Raw genomic sequence first — 18602 nt, 5'->3', positions numbered from 1 at the left:
CTCTCTCTCTCTCTCTCTCTTACTAAAGATAAAATTTTCTTTTTTCTATTACTCTTTTTTTCTTTTTGTTTCAAACAACATTAATGATATTTGACTTTTATTCAAATACAAAAACACAAAAACTACACACACACGCGCGCACACACACACACACACAAGAATACATACATTTATGCATACATAACATAACACATATATAACATCCAGAAGTACATAATCTATACTCCACATATATATAATGCATGATATATAAATACATAATCCATAATCCACACGTATATAATACATAATACATAAGTACATAATCCATAATCCACTTATATATAATACATAGTACATATATGCATACATACAAAATATATTTTTTTCCTTTTTTTATTGCTAAAATTTCTCTCTTAATAAACAACGTAAATGATTTTTTTAAGGTATACATTCATGATATTTACCTTTTATTATTCAAATACAAAAACACAAAAACTATATTCATATATATACACATGTAAAAATTCATAAATATTTGCATATGTTTCTTTTTCTTTTTCCATTATGAAATCTCTCTCTCGTGTTGCATTCTACTGATGTTAATACCTCTCTCTCTCTCTCTTACTATCTCTTTATCCATTATGAAGATCTCTCTCTCTCTCTCTCTTTCCATTAACATTTCTTTTTATTTTTCCATTATGAAAATCTCTCTCTCTCTCTCTCTCTCTCTCTCTCAGCCTGCGCCCAGGTAGGGCTCACACACACACACACACACTCATGTAGGGCTTAAACAAACATGCACCGCGGGTCAAGGCGTTGAGTAAGGCAAGGCGGGCATCTTCTTCTTCAGTGCTCCAGCTTCACACCTCACAGGAACTCTTCATGCAGCAAGCACTTTTGCTACAACGTGGAGAGTTCCCTCTAAGATATAGGAATATTCTCTCTCTTTTTCTAATAAAAGTATAAAGTGTATTTTTTTATATTGTGAAGGTTTATTTTAGGGAGTTCCCCAAGAAGGGGGTGTATTTTATTATAATGCAAGGATTATTTTTAGGGAGTTCCCCAAGAAGGGGGTGTATTTTTTTATATTGCAAGGATTATTTTTAGAGACGAAATTGCCCGAAAACATGCCACTAGCAGTAATTAGTGACATCAATTAAGATTCATCACTATAAATATGTTAATTTTTGTTTTTCAAATAGCAAAAAAAAATTACGAGTAGCTTATTTTTTTTTTCTGCTCGACCTCAGATATCTCAAGTATGTATGCTATTGATGTCTGTTGGTTGATTTGATTTTCTTTCTGTTCAAACGGTAGCCGAAGCTCTTCGTTGCCGCTCGTAGTTACGGTTGAGAGAGAGAGAGAGAGAGAGAGAGAGAGAGCGCCATATACTGTGTCACTAGGCATAAGCTTCGCTTATGTTGTTGTTGCCCTGTTTAGTTTAAAAAACTGGAGGGTTTTCTTTAAGTACATCCTTCTCATATATGTGTGTGTGTGTGTGTGAGAGAGAGAGAGAGAGAGAGAGGGTTTTCTTTAAGTACATCCTTCTCATATATGTGTGTGTGTGTGTGAGAGAGAGAGAGAGAGAGAGAGGGAGAGAGAGATTATGAACGTGTACAAAAGACCCTAAGGGCCTGTGAGATCGAAAAGATGTGATCCATTAGTAAAGTGGATGTCAAGATAACATGAAAAATGAACAAACTAGCCCCTGAAAGAAAATGCAGGGCCAACGTACTACATAGCCCCTATGTGCACAATATAACAGGCAACCACTACTTGTGGCGGTACCTCTCTGCGTTGTTAAAGCAAGTCCTGGATTCAGAGGTAGTGGGTGGAAGGTTTTGGTCTCGGGTCTGGCGACGTCTGGCTCTCTAGAGGACCCGTGCACTCTCTTCACAAGTGCATGGTCCATGGGCCTAGGGGTGCTCACCAGCAGATGTTGATGCTTGGCTCTATCATGGTTCATCTGCCCTAACGGGGCTCATATGCGTGTGTTGGCCGAGGCTCTTTGGTAAGCCTAAGAAGTTGGTGATAGATGTATGTGTGGTGTCTTGTCTTTGGGGTTGCTACCTCAATAGTCTGTCTCTATGGTGCCTCTGCTCTTGTAGGTTTAGTCCTAGGCTCTGTAATGCATCACTTGTGGCAAAGGTCCAAATCCCTCGTTGTAGAGGGAGTGGTAGCATCCACATTCTCAAAGTAAATTGGGCATCTAAGTATACAATGCTCCTTTGACTCTTATCTCCCTGATGTTGCATAGCTTGCACACCCATCTATTATGTGGGATGCCCTTTGCTCTCTCTGTCACAATCCGAAGGTGATGTGACGGCACCTTGAGCTATCGAATGATGATTCTCATGGCATGGGGCATGTGCTTGTGGAGATAAATGGGCCTCTCAATGAATCTATCCTCCATGACTTTCAATAAATGCTCTTTGTAACGTTGAAGCTTTGGGGAATGCTCGGTTGGCTATGTCCGGTTTGTATGAAGTCCGATCAAATATAGACGGATGATGTGGTTGATCTTCTAGAGAGAGAGAGAGAGAGAGAGAGAGAGAGAGAGAGAGAGAACTATATATGTGTGTGTGTGTGTGTGTGTACACATATATATATATGTGTGTGTGTGTGTCACAAAACCTCTCATTGCTTCTATTTTCTATTGTGCATGTGTGGCATATGGGGCTTGACATGACAATACATGTGTGGCTTATGGAGCCTGACATGATAGTACATGTATGACATATGGAGCTTGACATGGTGTGTTTTCTCCCAAGACTAGCTATCCTGGTGTTCACTCTGTATTTATGTTTTAGGAAGGTTCCGAAAGGATTTTGAATCCCTGAACATTTTACCTGATTGATACAACTGAGGAGATGGGTGTTTCTTCCAGTTTAATTGCATTCATGTGTGTGTGTGTGTCCTTAATTTTATTTTTGGATGACTTGTTTTGTTTGCTTGGACAATGTCTGAGATTACTGCATGTGTTGTCCATGGGACCGGGGATGCCTAGGCACCCCGTGGACGTGTGTGCACACTTGTTTTTGGTCTGACAGGTGGTCTACATGTGTTTTACAAGTGATAAGTGCTCTTGAAACTCAATTGACAGCTTTATGTTTTCACATGCTAATTATTATTGATGCAGGTACACACTCACTTATAAGTGACTGGACAAGTTATAAGCTGTACATATTGGGTAGGATTATTTTAGTACACATGTTGGCCAAAGTATCGGGCATTGGGCATCATATGGGCCTTTTGCTTGTAGGCGCTCCCTTTTGGTCTAGAAAAGCACACGAGTTGCTATTTTTGGCAAAAAGCTCTATTACATGAGAGAGAGGGTGTGTTTGATTAGTGACATGCTTTGGGTTTGGGCATCGTTATCTAGTGGTTGATTGCTTCCAGGTGTGGGGATCTGTTGGTCAACTCCTAGTGGTGCCAGAGGGTTGGTCGACTTTGCCTAGTTGTGCCAGAGGGCTGGTCGACCTGTTTTGCAGTCTCATACCTGCTGGCTGACTTCTCTAGGCATGCAAAACTGTTGGCCGACTTCTCCAAGCATGCAAAACTGTTGGCCGACTCCATCTGAGGGTATCTGGGGACAGGTCGAATATTGGTACAACTCCTTTTGAGCTGGTTGATTTCTTCTTTTGGCTTGGCAGCATTGGAAACAAGCATACAGGGTTGTCTTGGGCTAATGTGGAAATGCTGTGGGAGGCTGTTCATAGTTGTCTTACATGTGCTTAAAGCCGGTAGAGCTTCCCTGTTCTGTATTGGAGCCTCGGATTCAACATATGTTTTATTTGTGTTTTCATCTTGTACTGGAGGATTCAGGTGCATGTCAGTGGAGAATCCCTGGGCACCCATGAGGTTGTATCTGAAGCAAACTCCTTTTTGGTAATCTAACAATAAAGGGAGGACGGGGGGTCAGCTCATCTTCTGGCCCCTAGTGTGGTGTACTGTGTAGAATTGTCTTTCATCTCTCTTTCTTTGTCATGTTTGTGTTTAATCAGGGTTTAAGATAGTTAAGATTTTCGTGTTACAATTGCCCTTCCGTTACATTGGTATCAGAGCTTGGTTTTCTACATAGCTTATGCCTTACATGATGTTGGGTATGCCTGTGAGGAGTCATTATCCATGAAAGAAGGTTGGATTCCGAGGTAGCCCTCGTCTTACTGTCGTACTCTAAAAGGAGTTACCCTTGGTTTAAGCGGCAGTGAGCGTGTAGAAAGACTTCGTGGCCCTCCTATCTGTGCAGGGGCACTGATGCACCCTTGTAGTCTATTCAGTATTATTTTTGGAAAGTTGGTAGGGAGCGGTTTCAGGCCACGGAAATCCTTTTTCTATTTGAAAAACTTGGTAAATACATCATGGCCAGTCAATCAGATCAATTTGTGGAGGATTCTATCACGTGTGTTCGCCGCATGCGGGAAGAGGATAGAGACAGAGACCATGCTGGGGCTTTGGTAGCAAACAATTCACAGCTAGTTGCTAGGGTTGAAGATCAACAGGGCATAAATGCTTTGATGAAGGTGCTTGAAGAGCTTCATGCTTTACAGAGGGACCTTGATGTACAAAGGGTTATTGAGTCGAAGTATCAGGCTAAAGTAGATATAGTTACTTTTGATGCTGTTGTTCAATAGATGGGGGTTGAGAAACCTCGGGAGTTGGCTATTGCATATTTGAAAAGCCGTGGCAATGTTGTCTCCGATGATGAGGGCAAGTGGGTTTTTCACATGGCAATCCCACAGGCAATCCCATGAAGGGACTTTTGATCGCGCAGATGTTATGAGAGGGCATGCAGCAGTTGATATGAGAGGCATGCATCCCGAGGTGATGATGTACATCGGCATGCAACCCGAGTAGATGAAGGGTTTTGTAGCATGCAGCGGAAGTATTCGTAATTAAGGATCTTGTCACACAAATTCTCACACCGCCTTTTGTATCCTGAGTTTCGCGAGTTTAGCAATCCACTTTTATGACTTCAAACTGCACACCGTATGGGTTCCCGAATTACCCACTTAAAGACTCCCTATTCCGTTACCGGAATAGTATTTGCTTTATTACTTTGAAGAGACTGACTGTGGACTGACGATAAGCCAAATGCAAGATCTCTGAGGATCAAGAGTTGGGTTGAATACACGGCTGTAGAAGCACCAATGATGACCAATCTCGAGCCTACGCGCTATTCCCAATGGAATGAGGGAAGGCTGCAAATATGAGGCTGAGGTAGGGGCTGATTGAGACTGTATGTATGCTGAAAACGCAAGGTGACCTGAAGGGCTGAATGCTGTAGATGCTGCGTTTTGATGAATGAAGGCTGAATGCTCATGCGTTGATGCTCCTACGTGCTGATGGATGAAATGCTGAGGGCTGATATGTTGAATGCTCCAATCGCTTATGCTCCTTGGGCTGAAGGCTCCAAGCGTTGATGGCTTGTTGGCTGAATAATGATATGAATGATGAATGGTGCAAAAGCAAACCTATTTATATGCTCCTAAGTGCTGGTTGGTTGGCTGTGAAGCTGGCCGACCGTAGCTATTTATGCTACACGACTTGTTCATGATAAATAAATGGTATTAAATGCTGAAAATTATGGAAAAAATGCCAGATAAATATTAATAAATATCGTAAAAATACTAGATGTTATTTGAATTCTTTTGTAGTGATCTATATGCAATGGATGAATGACATGCAATATGCAGAGTGCTTTCTAATGCAAACCCTAAGGTTTCTACTAACTCTACATGCATGAATGAATCTCTTCAAGTAGGTTAAGGGACTTGATTGATTGACTGACTCGCTATGGCTGAGGAATGACCTACGCAGCTCATGCTTGACTCATCCTGGACTGAGGATTACAATGGGGTCATGGCGTACGACAATTATTATCCTATAGGATGCTAATACTGTACAATGTTGCACTGATGATGATGAGCCATCTTGTCACCATGCACTACAGTGCAAAGTGCATGTGACATTCCCTCCTACTTAGCTTGGCGGCAAGTTCATGGTTTCCAAGTAGTCTGCCAACAACTGGGGGTACTCTTGAAAGAATTCCTCGTCTAGCCAAACGGCTTCGTGGGTACCTCAATCTCGGAACTTCGTGTAGAACTGACGTATTCTTCGACTGGGACCATGCTTCCAATGATGATGAAGGATCTGCTCAAGCTCGATGACTTCTGCTTCGTCTACCACGTCTGGCTGCTGTTCATCTGAAACATCAAACACTTTTGGTTCAATATATGGTTTAAGCTAAGAAACATGGAAAACATCATGCATCGTCCAACTGTCAGGTAACTTCAACTTCATGGAGACATCACTTATCTTTTTAACTATTGGAAAAGGTCCAAAACTACGGAAAGAAAGCTTGGGACAACGTTTGCTCACTTGTTTCAATCTCTGTTTCATGATGTGCAGATAGACCCAATCTCCTTCCTTAAAGTGGACATCTCGTCTAGACTTATTTGCCTGTCTGCTATGAGCTTCTTGTGCTTTGGTCAAGCGGTCAAGCGGTCTTATTTGCCTGTCTGCTATAAGCTTCCTGTGCTTTGGTCAAGCGGTCTTTAACTGATTCAATGATTTCGAAAAATGCTTTCGTCGTTTTGTTAGCCTCAAGAGATGGAGACACCAATCTCGTCAAAAGAGGAGAAACGGCGACCAAAGGTTGCTTCATATGAAGTCCGTCTGACACTGGATGAATGAGTATCGTTCAAGATGGCTTGGATGAATGGAAGATAATGTTCCCATTTGGACTGTTGGTCATGACAATATGACTTGAGAACATCAAAGACCAACTGGTTATAGATTTCTGTCTGGCCATTTGTCTGTGGATGGAATGCACTAGACAACTGTAACTTGGTTTCAAAGTTTTCGAATAATGCCCTCCAAAAATGTGAGGTGAACTTGGAATCCTTGTCTGATGTAATGGTGCTAGGCAAACCACAAATGGGGTACCAATGTTTGAGAAAAAGACGGGCTACGTTCTCAGCTGTAGCCGTATCCTTGCAAAGGATGAGCATGTAGAATTTACTGAAGCGATCCACAATGGTAAAACACTGAGTGTTACGTGATTCGGTGGATGTTGGTAGAGGCCCTACAAAGTCCATAAATATGTCGATGAAAGGTCCGTCGAGGATAGGAAAAGGTTGAAGTAACCCAGTCTTCTTTTTATGTTGAACCTTAACTTTTTGACAAATCTTACAGGCTTGAACATGTGAGTATACATCACGCCTCTTTTTTGGCCAATAAAAGGACCGTTCTAATTTCTCGAGGGTACTATTGATATCTCTATGTCCTCCAACTAAGGAGTCACGGGCATCATGGAGAAGAGCTGATCGCTTTTTCCGAATGACACAGAGGCGGTTCATGAAGAATAACCAACCGTTCTGCACTGAATAATGGCCAGGCTCGGAAGTGAGGGCCAAATTGTACTGAGTACCAAACTCAGGGGAGTCGACATACTGGTCTTTCATGCTATCTAAGTACTTTCCTGTGATTTCGAGAATGGTAGACTCCTGCATTGCCTGGATGTTGGCCTTTCGACTAAGAGCATTTGCAACTGGGTTATGGTTACCAGGGATGTACTCGATCATTTCTCCAAATTGTTGGAAGAGTTGACTCCACCTGGCTTGCTGATCACTCCACTGGGCACTTGCCATGGTTTGAAGCCACTTAAGTGCTTGGTGGTTTGTTTTGACTGTGAAGACTTTGTCCATAAAGGAAAGGCTTCCAATGCTTGAGCGCTGTGATCACACCCAAAAGCTCTTTGTCGTCATAAACGGAATAATTCTTTTCGGTGACATCCAATTTCTACCGTAGTAGGCTACGGGTCTATTGTCCTACTGGAGAACACCTATGGCTACATTGCTTGCATCGGTAATGACCTCAAAAGGTTCATTCCAAGATGCTAACTTCAAAATAGGCGCTTCTGAGGCAGCTTTCTGGAGTGCACGAAATGCATCAAGTGCCTTGCTTGTGACTGAGACTTTTTATTTACTAGTCTTCACCCCCTTGAGCAAGTCGGTGAGAGGTGCTGCCAGGTTGGAAAACTGGTGAACATGGGTGCTGTAGGCTTGACAAAGACCTACGAAAGAACGGATCTCTTGGGCGGTCTGAGGGACGTTCCAATCCAAGATCTCTTGAACCTTTGAGGGGTCCAATCGAATCCCATTGGAACCGATGATATAGCCCAAGTATTAAACCGCTTTAACGTCGAAGATAGACTTTTTGGCGTTTATGTAGAGCCCATTATCTCGCAAAAGTCACAAGACTTTCTCCACATCTTTCTCATGTTGCTCCGCAGTGGCTGGGAATACAAGTATGTCATCAAGAAAGATGAAGACACACTTACCAATGAGGATTGTGAAAATCCTAGACATCATTTTATTGAAGGTTGCGGGTGCATTGGTAAGCCCAAAAGGCATGACTACGAACTCGTAGTGACCACGCTCTATCTGGAAAGCTGTTTTTGGAATGTCAGCTTCGAAAATGGTAACCACTCTTGAGGTCGATCTTAGTGAAAAATTTTGCACCGTCTAAACGCTCCAAAATGTACTCAATCCTTGGCATAGGAAACTTATTCTTAATGATGACTTTATTCAATGCCCTGTAGTCTACACAAAGGCGTGCAGACTTGTCCTTCTTTTGGACAAATAGGATGGGTGCAACAAATGGTGAGGAAGAAGGCCGAACGAATCCGGCTCGGAAGAGCTTAGATAACTGTCTTTCTAGCTCGCCCTCTAAAGTCTTGGAAAGATGTTAGGGGAACTTGCTAGGAGGTTCTGATCCAGGAACCAAGTCGATATGATGGTCCTCAGGACGTGATGGAGGGAGATTGGGCGGAAGATCGTCCCTAAGCATAATGTCCTAATGTCTAGACAGGAGGTTTGCCAACCGTGGGATTGAAGATGAGATAGTTGCTACCCGATGAGGTAGAGGTTGTCTGAGCACGAACATAAAGTAGTGCCCCTTCCGCTCCCTTGCGGATAGCTCGTCGGGCCTGGAGGTGCGAAATCAATGGAATGCCAATAATGCTTCTATCCCCGTGAATCATGACGGGCTCAGGAAAACCTTTACTGATAGTAAAAGTATCATGCCTCCCAATCGAGAATAGGCTCATATTGACGAAACCACTGGATTGCTAAGATCATGCCACACCCCAAAAGAGGCGAGATGTGTATGTGTGTGAATCCATCCTTAGGTGTGGATAGGATAAGTGTGCCATGTGTCACTTGTCTAGTGTGTGTGAGATTTCTATGGGTTAAAAGATAAGGCTACATGCCTGTAAAAGCAATGTACTTGGTGAAGGTTATCATATCAATCAATGGAGTAATCATTGATTCATGCAATCACTCTCTCTACATCTCTAGATGTATAGATCTTTAGATCTTTTCTCACTTTTTTTCTATTACACACCACTGACATTTGTACTTCATCACCAGATTATTGTAACTTTTGGTCTCATAGGTCATTTTGGCCTTTCGAAGACGTTAATACAGATTTCATCTCTCTCTCTCTCTCTCAGTCTCGCAGACAGCTCTCCTGACAGCATAAGCTTGCTCACTTCAACTGGTTTTGCGTAGGGCGGGCTGTCTTTAGAGCTTTAGAAGCTTGATGCCTTTCTCTAGAGAGAACGGAGAACCGGCTGATCTCCACTGCAGTGTGGGATTGAGGTAGTTGCTCGAATGCTTGTGCTCGTGCCTGCATAAATCTGAGATGGCTGTGTATGAGCACAAACGCTGCTTTTATAAAGGAAGTAGCACCCCATGAAGTAGGTTGGCCAGCCTTACAGACTTTGTAGTAGCAGTTCATTGGCAATGACATGGTTGCTAACATTTGCATGGACCCTTGCAAGTGCAATGTAAATGAGGGAAAATGCTTCTTCTTTAGTGGGGGCAAGAGTAAACAATGCATGTGAGAAGGGAGATTTGTGTCGATGAATTGTGTAAGATCTCTTTATGTGGTTCGGCCTATCAATGTAAATGCATGATTGACTGTATGAGAATAAATTTGTTTTTGGACATGGACATTGCTTGGATTTAAATACGTTCAGATTTGTTTACGAGACACCATGGGAATTATGGCACATGCACGCACACACATAGACTAACTAATGGGTAGATGGAATTGATGGCTGGAAGCTCTTGTTTTTCTTGGATAATAACTTGTAATTTCCATTGATATATATTTCTTGCATTTGACTTTTGAAAGTAAATTGGAAAAAAAGAAAGTTGAAGCGAAAAAAGATTTTGACAGAATTTCACAATCATAATAACTAAATTTTGTGTATTTCTGTTTCTATCATGTTAGATCGTAGTCATGGCAGATGAAGTCATAGAGGCTGGAAGCAGATCTGCGGACTCTAAAGATTTGCAGCAGCAAAGTAAAGCTCTAGACTCTCTTACTGATCATGTTGAAGATCGACAGCTAGATTCAAACCGGGTTCAACAGGTACACATTTACAACCTCATGAATATTCATATTTTCGCAAGAAACAAAAAGTCAAGAATCTAACAATTATGATCTTATAGAAAGAAAGATTTTTTATGTGCACAGAGCTATAGATTGGCATGGGGGCCGCATGTGTTTGCATGTTTGTGTAAAGGGAGAAGAAGGAAATTTAGATGCATCTGCATAAGTCGTCGATTTTTTACTTGTTAGTGTTTACCTTTGCATATCCCGATCTATTGACAGTACTTTTTATATTGAGTCTCCCGTTTCTTTAAACAGATCGACAACCCTACCTTCAATTGAAATGTGCAAGTAATTGCTAATGCACTAGCTCTTTCTGGGTAGTTTAAGAATCAATGTTCATTTAGGCCAACACACTATACAAGTGTGATTCAATGTTCATTTAGGCCAACACACTATACAAGTGTAATTCAAGCCTTGGCCAAAGACAGTCCCACTATCTGCCATAACTTCCCCAAGAAAAATATCAGATCATCTTTGGAATGTAGTGTGTCACATGCATAATTTACCATGTGTCATGGCTAATGCGGGACGTGCAAGGCAAATCACCCTCGATGGTTGAGCACAAAAGCATTGTACCAAAATAGTGCTGGCTCATCTTTGGTCCCTTACAGAGCACTCATGACAACAGCATACGTGTGACAAATTGCGAGTAGATTGTGATCTGCTGACTAAGAATGAATCAAGGAGATTTGGGCAGCAGTTTGTTGTCTGCACATGCTGCTGATCATGCATGCACAAAAACTGTCTTTTCGTTGGCATGCATCATATGTGGTCCCATAGTGATGGGAAACAGGAAAGGAATCATAGAGGGACATGACATTTTTAAGGGGGATTGAAATGGGAATATGCTACATCAGCAAGGGACATGCAAAATAAAGGGGAGGTGGGAGAGGAAGAGGGAGAGAAGAAACACATAGGGAAAAGGAGATTAGTGAGAAGAAAGAACAAAAGAGATGGTAATATTGGCCTGAACTTGATGATTTCCAAAGGGAAACGGCAGGGTTGTCAAGGGACGTGCCCCCCCCCCCCTCCCTCCCCCAACACACACACACACGTTAAAAAAATAAAATAAAAACCCAGTGTTCTATTACCAAGGAGCAATGCACATGGGGAGGATGTAGGTCACAGAGAGGTCACCCAATGAGAAAGCTAGAAACAATGGAAAAAAATCTCAAACTGTCGGATATCAATACCCTCTAGTTGTCGACAATCATGTAGGGACTGGCGAAGATTGGCACGAAAGAAAGCATAAGCATCTAGAGAAGGCTGTCGAAACATAATATGGTTCGTAATCATGAAAGTGTCAAATCCAACCATGCAAGATGGCAAAACACCAAAAATCCAGAAGAGTTTTCCTCCTTTGAAGGATGGAAAACGTCCTCGGAGATTGTAAGTGCTTGCAAGAAAGTCTTGGACTCTGTGCAATGCCAAAGAAGATGCGGAACGGATTTTGCACGTTGTCCACATCCACAACACTAGAGATATGTGTTTTGCTAGAAAAGTGGAAACTGGAAGTATTCCCACAAGGCATCTCCATAAGAATAGACGTTGTTTGAGAGGCAGCTTACAACCCTAGATTAGTTAAAGCCTTTGCTTCCACCATTTAGTATTCTTATGCATTCTCCATAAAGTATTAGCATGAGGCTGGATCGAAGCAACAATTTGTACACATTACTTGCCAAAAGCACATCCAATCGAAGAGGAATGGTATGACCAACAAGTTGCCAATCATGAAGTCTGTCTTGATCATCCAGGGGTGGGATGGGTTCAAAAGGCCACAGCAATGTAGCAACAATTTGTACACATTACTTGCCGAAAGCGCATCCAATCAAAGAGGATTGGTATGACCAACAAGTTGCCAATCATGAAGTCTGTCTTGATCATCCAAGGGTGGGATGGGTTCAAAAGGCCACAACAGTGTAGTAATAGTTTTCCACACTTGCCTACGATACATACCCAAGTTATATTTCAGACAGGCTTATGGGAAAGTCAACAAAAATCCTTTATCTGTTACGACATCCACCACAATGTTAATTCCAATGGAGGCCAAAAAGCAAGCATTTTGTGGTTCCTATCGTGCAAGTGGTTGAGGAAACACCGAAGACCAATGAATGCTTTCCAATCGAAGAGAATTCCCAGTCAGTGCATCTCTACCATGCCATTGAATAGAAGACAAGGCTGATTTCCAATCACGAAGAAGGGAAGATGTATAAGGGCATGTGAGAATTTTTCCTTCAAACTTACTAAGCGCTGCTTCCCAGTGAGAAATGTGCCAATTGCCATAAGCTCTAGTCTTGATAGAAGCACACATGTCTGCAAGCATTATGGCCCATGGTTGTCTAAGTTGAAAAAAAGTGGGAATCATGGTGGCCTTTCTTGCCAAGAGATGATATTGCAAATCAAATATATTTAGTTCACCATGCATTTTAGGTGTGCTGACCAAATATCGTCCTAGAAGACGTAGTGCTCTTGTATGATGCTTGGTCTTCCACAACAATTCCAAGGCAAAACTAGTTTCATGCCAAATCAACAACGGCAAGTAAAATTGCACATAGGCCATAATGATCGATTGAACAATTTTGAGACGCACATGTAAAGGCCATGTAGAAAGCCTCCAATATGCTAGCTTGGCCTTCAATTTGTTCAATATCTAGTGAATGGCATCTTGCGTAAACATATGCCATGCCAGTGAATATCCCAAATATCTAACCAGGTGGTCTGGTGAAATAATTAGTCCTGACTATAACAGTGCGTGCTAGTCTCACAAGAAGTCAACGGAAGCAATTTAGACTTAGAAAAGTTGATATAAAGTTCAGTTGCTTTACCAAATAATTTCAAAGTTCTCATAATGCACTTGAGATCATTTGGATAATTTTTGGGCATAACAAAGAATCATCTACATAAGCTTGGGCCACAAAATGCGAACCATTGGTAGACCATGTAATTGCCCATGTGCAGTAAGACATCCATATACATCAAAAGTGGTTGTGTGGCAATCGCATGCAGTAATGTACTAAGAGGGCATAGAGGAGATAACAATGTGGTGTTCTTGGGACACAAAGCTGTGTGTAACCTCTATGCTAAGAGGTCCAGAGGATTGGCAGATTGGACTTGCAGACATACGAGCCATGAATGGCCATGTTGTAATCATTTAAACTTTTCCATTGAAATTGAATAAAGAAATACCAAAAGGGGCGCCAAGCTTTGGGGCCAACATGTGTCGTTCTCTTTCATGTGTTGGAGCACTCTAGCTCCTATTTATTTGTTTTTATTGGCTGGACTACAATTGGATTGGGTGACTGCTAGTCATAGTTGTTTCTTGTACCGGTACGAATGGGTTCGTATCGTATGGTTCGTATGGTACGATATCGTATGGTACAAGTCCCCCCCATTTTTTTTTTCCTTTTATTTTTTCTTTCCAAATGCTTTAAAAAAATATAGAAACCTTGCTTCACGAAGATCCCAAATGCTCGCAATACTTCGCAACTTTCGTGTCCACTCAGTATTTCATATGGGGTTGTTGAGAGACCTAAAAAATCTGGCGAGGTAGACTGGTAGTGTACACTTGATTGGTAGGATGAGAGAATCTTGCTACATCACTTGGAGATCCTTGGTATAGGGAGGCTAGACAGTTAGATTCTCAAGTTATGTACGAGGGAAAAGATTTGGACATGGCCATTTTGATCTAGAGAGGAGTCCCTAAACATATCACCCCAGATGCACTGCTCGTATTTGTGCAAGGATGGTCTCTTAGTCATAAACGCTACACTGGGAGACCTTTGGTATTGCATTACCCATCCAGGTTCTTTTTTTGAGACAATCGGGAAATCCAATTGAGAGACACATATCCATGTTCTGGTTCCTCAAGCACTGTAGACTCCTCTCCTTCCCTCCCAACCTTCCCTCACATTCAAGCTTGAAGCTCCATAGGTTGTAAGTGTAAAAAATAAAAACCGTACTTTATCGTACGGTATCTGTTCATATCGTACCAAAAATTCCCGTACGGTATCGTATCGTATTTTCGTAACGTGACTGTTAGAAGTCATCTCCTGTCTATTTTTATACATCAGGGCCTTTGTTGTGGGTGTGCCCGCCCTTATGAGGTGTTTTCCCATTTTTCCCCACTCTCCGTATTTTCCCCCTATTTTTTTCCATTATTTTGTGGCTTGGGAGGCAGCCCTGAGATGGCAGGAGGACCCAGTAGCTGGCCGACTGATGGCACTGGTCCACGACTCCATTTAGGTGATGGCCGACTGCTCACAGCTGGCCGACTGGCTGCATATGCTGGTCGTGGAGTTTCAAGACCAGTCGGCTGCCTTTAGCACAGGCCGACTGGGTATATGGGGCCATATAAAATGGCCCCCAGCCCCCCATTCCATTTTGTATCATACTCGGGATCTTCTTGTGTATATAGAGCAGAGTTACACGCCTCTATCTCTGTCTCTCTTGTGCTGTGATTTTCTGCACTGCGTTTTGCTCTTGTGTTCCCAGATCTGGTCATCATCTCCGCTGCGTATTCTGACATGGTATCAGAGCCTAGGCTCTAGATAGTTCTTGGGATTTGTGTGAGCAAGAGGGGGACTGCTGTGTTGCTGATTGGTGGACCGTACGGGACTGTTCGGGAAGAGGAGAAGCAAGAGGACGGCGGGCTGATTTGCTGGACAGCCACTTGCAAGTGTTAGTTCTTCTTTGTTCCCACCCACCCACCCTTTTCAGAGTACATCCCCGCAATGGCAGATCTGTTTGAGATGGCCGAGAGGCATGTGAAGATCCCGACACTCCCCACGTTCCCGGTGGACCGTCAGTTGGACGGGAGCAACTACGGCATATGGAAGGTTATGATGGAATCTGTTCTGGAGTCTTACGACCTCGCCGATTTCGTCGTCGTTGGGATTCCACGGCCAGAAGTAGAGGAAGGGGAGTTACCGTCGATCCGAAAGGACCGGGAGGCTCAGACACAGATGTGGGATTGTGTTAACGCCAGGGTCCGTTCGTTTATCTTTCTCAACTGCACACCGCAGGTAATCAGTCATGTAAAGCATATGACGCTGGCCAGAGGTATATGGCAGCATTTGGCCTCTCTTTACAACAGGGTATCGCCCATGAAGAGGAGGATCTCCTTGGAAGTGCAGATGCGGGTTATGAACCCTGCAAAGTCGTCGACGATGCGGGAGCATATTAACAAGGTGCAGGCTCTTCAGCAGGAAGTTCTTCAGGCTGGGAGGGAAGGAGATATCGTCAGAGGACATGGCCATAACGTTGCTGTCGCACTTGCCCTCTCAGTACTCAGCATTTTACTCGTCTTTGATTACCAGTGGCAGGCTCAGCACCATCACGTGGGAGGAGCTTGTGCTCATGGTCCTGGACCAGGAGGAACGATTTACGAACCCTCCTCAGGGTGGAGGTTCGGAGGCCTTAACTGGCCAACGGTCAAAAGGCAGTAACACGGGCAAAGGGAAGGCTTCGTCGGAGAAGTCTTTTGAGAAGAAGTCCGTTACTGACCGTGAGAAACTAAAGGCAGAGAGCGGCAAGAAAGGCCACTATTGGAGGTAGTGTCCCAAGCAGAAGACCGAGAAGGGTGAAGATTCCTCAGCAGCAATCATGAAGACTCCGGCTTTTGTGCATCTGGAGGTGGTGGACACTGCTGTTTCATTTTCTTCAGGCAGGGAGGAGATTGGAGGACTCTCCGCAACGGATACTCGGGAGTGGTTCTAGACAGTGGTGCTTCCAGGCACATGACTCCTTCCCGCTCTGGTTGACAGGATCTTTGCAAGCTTTCTGGTCACATTCTTACTGGGGATACATCCACTATCCCAGTTCACAGCGTGAGGGCAGGATGAAGATAGTTCTCGATGGCAGAGGGGGGAAGCGTTCCTCCCAGGGGTTGTATGTTCCGTCACTTGGTTTTCATCTGTTGTCAGTGCATCAGGTTTGCAAGACTGGCGTACGGGTGGAGTTTGATGAGCATTTTGTTGCTCTCCGGGACAAAGCAACAGGCCACGTAGTTTGGGAAGGTGGAGTGGAGAATAGAGTTTACAAGCTTTCAGCACTCTCTCCCCCAGGTCCTCAGGTTTGTGATGAGTGGCACTCTGGTATTGGCCACTTGAGTGTGGATATGCTGCAGGTGCAGGCTTTCCAGGACCAGATGGTGGATAGCTTGCCAGTTAGATGGCAGCAGTTGGCAGGAACTCTCCAGTACTGATGTTGGTGGTTCTTGTGTTCGTCAATGAGAGGAAACTGAACAGGTCACTTATGCTCTGATGTCTCGTCGTATTCGGGACAAAGAACCTCTAGTAGATGAGGATGTTCTTTCCATAGGGACCTTTCGGAAAGCCAGGCAGGTGGCAGTTGATTACTTGCAGAAGGAGGTGCATACTCCAAGCTTTGTGGTTCCGGATTCAGAGGGGGTGGTTGACAGGTTTCAGAAGGCCTTGCGTGGTCTTCAACAGGTTTCCAGGACTTGTTCTTGCACCGTAACAGGTGTTGATCCTTGTGAGCAGTGTGATGCCTCTCTGACTCGGAAGCAGAATGGTTCCTTGATCTGGTTGATGGACACCAGATTGGACAGGAGCTTCCTGATGAGGCCGTTGAGCTCATGGTTGCGGATGACTCTTTGGGAGGCAGGATTGTGTTTCCTGTGGTTTCTGCGGCATGCGAAGGATCATGGACTCTTGTACACAGGAGGGGGATTGTTGGATGGAGTCCGACTCCACGGTTGGAGTGACTCAGTTTGGGGAGGAGATCTGGACACGAGGAGATCTACTTCAGGCCCAGGAGCAGTTTTTTGGAGCAGTACGAGAGGCAGAGTACCGGGCTGTTTGTGATGCTGCTTGTGAGGTGGTGAAGAGGTTGCATTGCAGGTTTGGGCTTCCACTGGAGGAACCCATGGTCATCCAGGGGCACTTTGTTCGTGAACAGATCGTTGCTGATGACAAGAGTTCTGTTCGACGGAGGACAGTACGGTGGACCTCTTCACGAAGTCGCTATCTCAGGATTTGCTCAGGCGGCACCCCAGCTCCCTGTGGTTGGTTTCATAGCCAGGAGCTGAGAGGGGGTGTTAGAAGTCATCTCCTGTCTATTTTTATACACCAGGGCCTTTGTTGTTGGTGTGCCCGCCCTTATGAGGTGTTTTCCCATTTTTTCCCACTCTCTGTATTTTTCCCTTATTTTTTCCCATTATTCTGTGGCTTGGGAGGCAGCCCTGAGATGGCAGGAGGACCCAGTAGTAGCTGGCTGACTGATGGCACTGGTCCACGACTCCATTTAGGTGATGGCCGACTGTTCACAGCTGGCCGACTGGCTGCATATGCTGGTCATGGAGTTTCAGGACCAGTCCGCTGCCTTTAGCACAGGCCGATTGGGTATATGGGGCCATATAAAATGGCCCCCAGCCCCCCATTCCATTTTGTATCATACTCGGGATCTTCTTGTGTATATAGAGCAGAGTTACACGCCTCTATCTCTCCCTCTCTTGTGTTGTGATTTTCTGCAGTGCGTTTTGCTCGTGTTCCCAGATCTGGTCATCATCTCCGCTGCGTATTCTGACAGTGACAACTATGCTGCTAGTCTGCCGCACTTTGGTATCTACCAGAGGCCGGTTTGGAGCACTCTAGCTCCTATTTATTTGTTTTTATTGGCTGGAATACAATTGGATTGGGTGACTGCTAGTCTACCGCAGTTTGGTTTCTACCAGAGGCCAGTTTCAAGGTTCTGTTGTCGGGACCATCATCAACTTTCTTAAGGGGGTGAGCTCGTGGTTGTTTCGAGGAAAGCCATTGCTGAAAATTTCAGCAAGATGTCAGACTCTGAAGATGACTATGTTTATGATGATGAGGAAGAGCAGGAGACCACTCCTGAGAGGACTGAATTTGAGGATGTACTTGCAGGAGAACAGGCTGCAGAAGATGCACGATATGAGGATGTAACGCAACCAGAAGACATGCCAAGTAAAGAGGAAGATGATGCCTAGTTTAAAGCTCGTTTGGCAGGGGCAGTGGATGTGTTTATGCAGCTCACGCAAAGTGAGAAGTTTGCTGAATTTATGAGAGCCCCTTCTAAGCCTAAGAAGAAGAAGAAAGTGTGTTCTAGGAACCTACCTAAGGGCAATAGTGGTGCCTTCCCACAGGATCCTGCTTTTGGACAGTTTCCTAACA

General features: G+C 43.9%; 1 protein-coding gene across 3 annotated transcripts in view; it reads left to right on the top strand.

Annotated features, from left to right (window-relative positions):
- The first annotated feature begins 1119 nt into the window (after positions 1-1119).
- The window catches only part of LOC147603817 (DNA-binding enhancer protein-like protein), a 39629-nt gene continuing 22146 nt past the window's right edge, over positions 1120-18602 (top strand). Inside the window, exons 1-2 of one of the 3 annotated variants that reach the window (XM_086796166.1) lie at positions 1120-1241; positions 10285-10425. In XM_086796166.1, coding sequence (XP_086652292.1) covers positions 10294-10425 — 132 coding nt within the window. In that variant the 5' untranslated portion in view covers positions 1120-1241; positions 10285-10293. Of the gene's footprint in view, positions 1242-2622; positions 2737-9508; positions 9648-10284; positions 10426-18602 lie in introns of those variants that run through there. The other 2 variants (XM_086796165.1, XM_086796167.1) reach the window with 2 other exon arrangements.

This window comes from Cibotium barometz, chromosome 63 (assembly GCF_041138505.1).
Source record: "Cibotium barometz isolate CiBa-2024 chromosome 63, ASM4113850v1, whole genome shotgun sequence".
Taxonomy (NCBI): domain Eukaryota; kingdom Viridiplantae; phylum Streptophyta; class Polypodiopsida; order Cyatheales; family Cibotiaceae; genus Cibotium; species Cibotium barometz.
The sequence above is the reverse complement of the archived record's forward strand: the minus strand, read 5'-3'. Positions and strand labels throughout refer to the sequence as shown.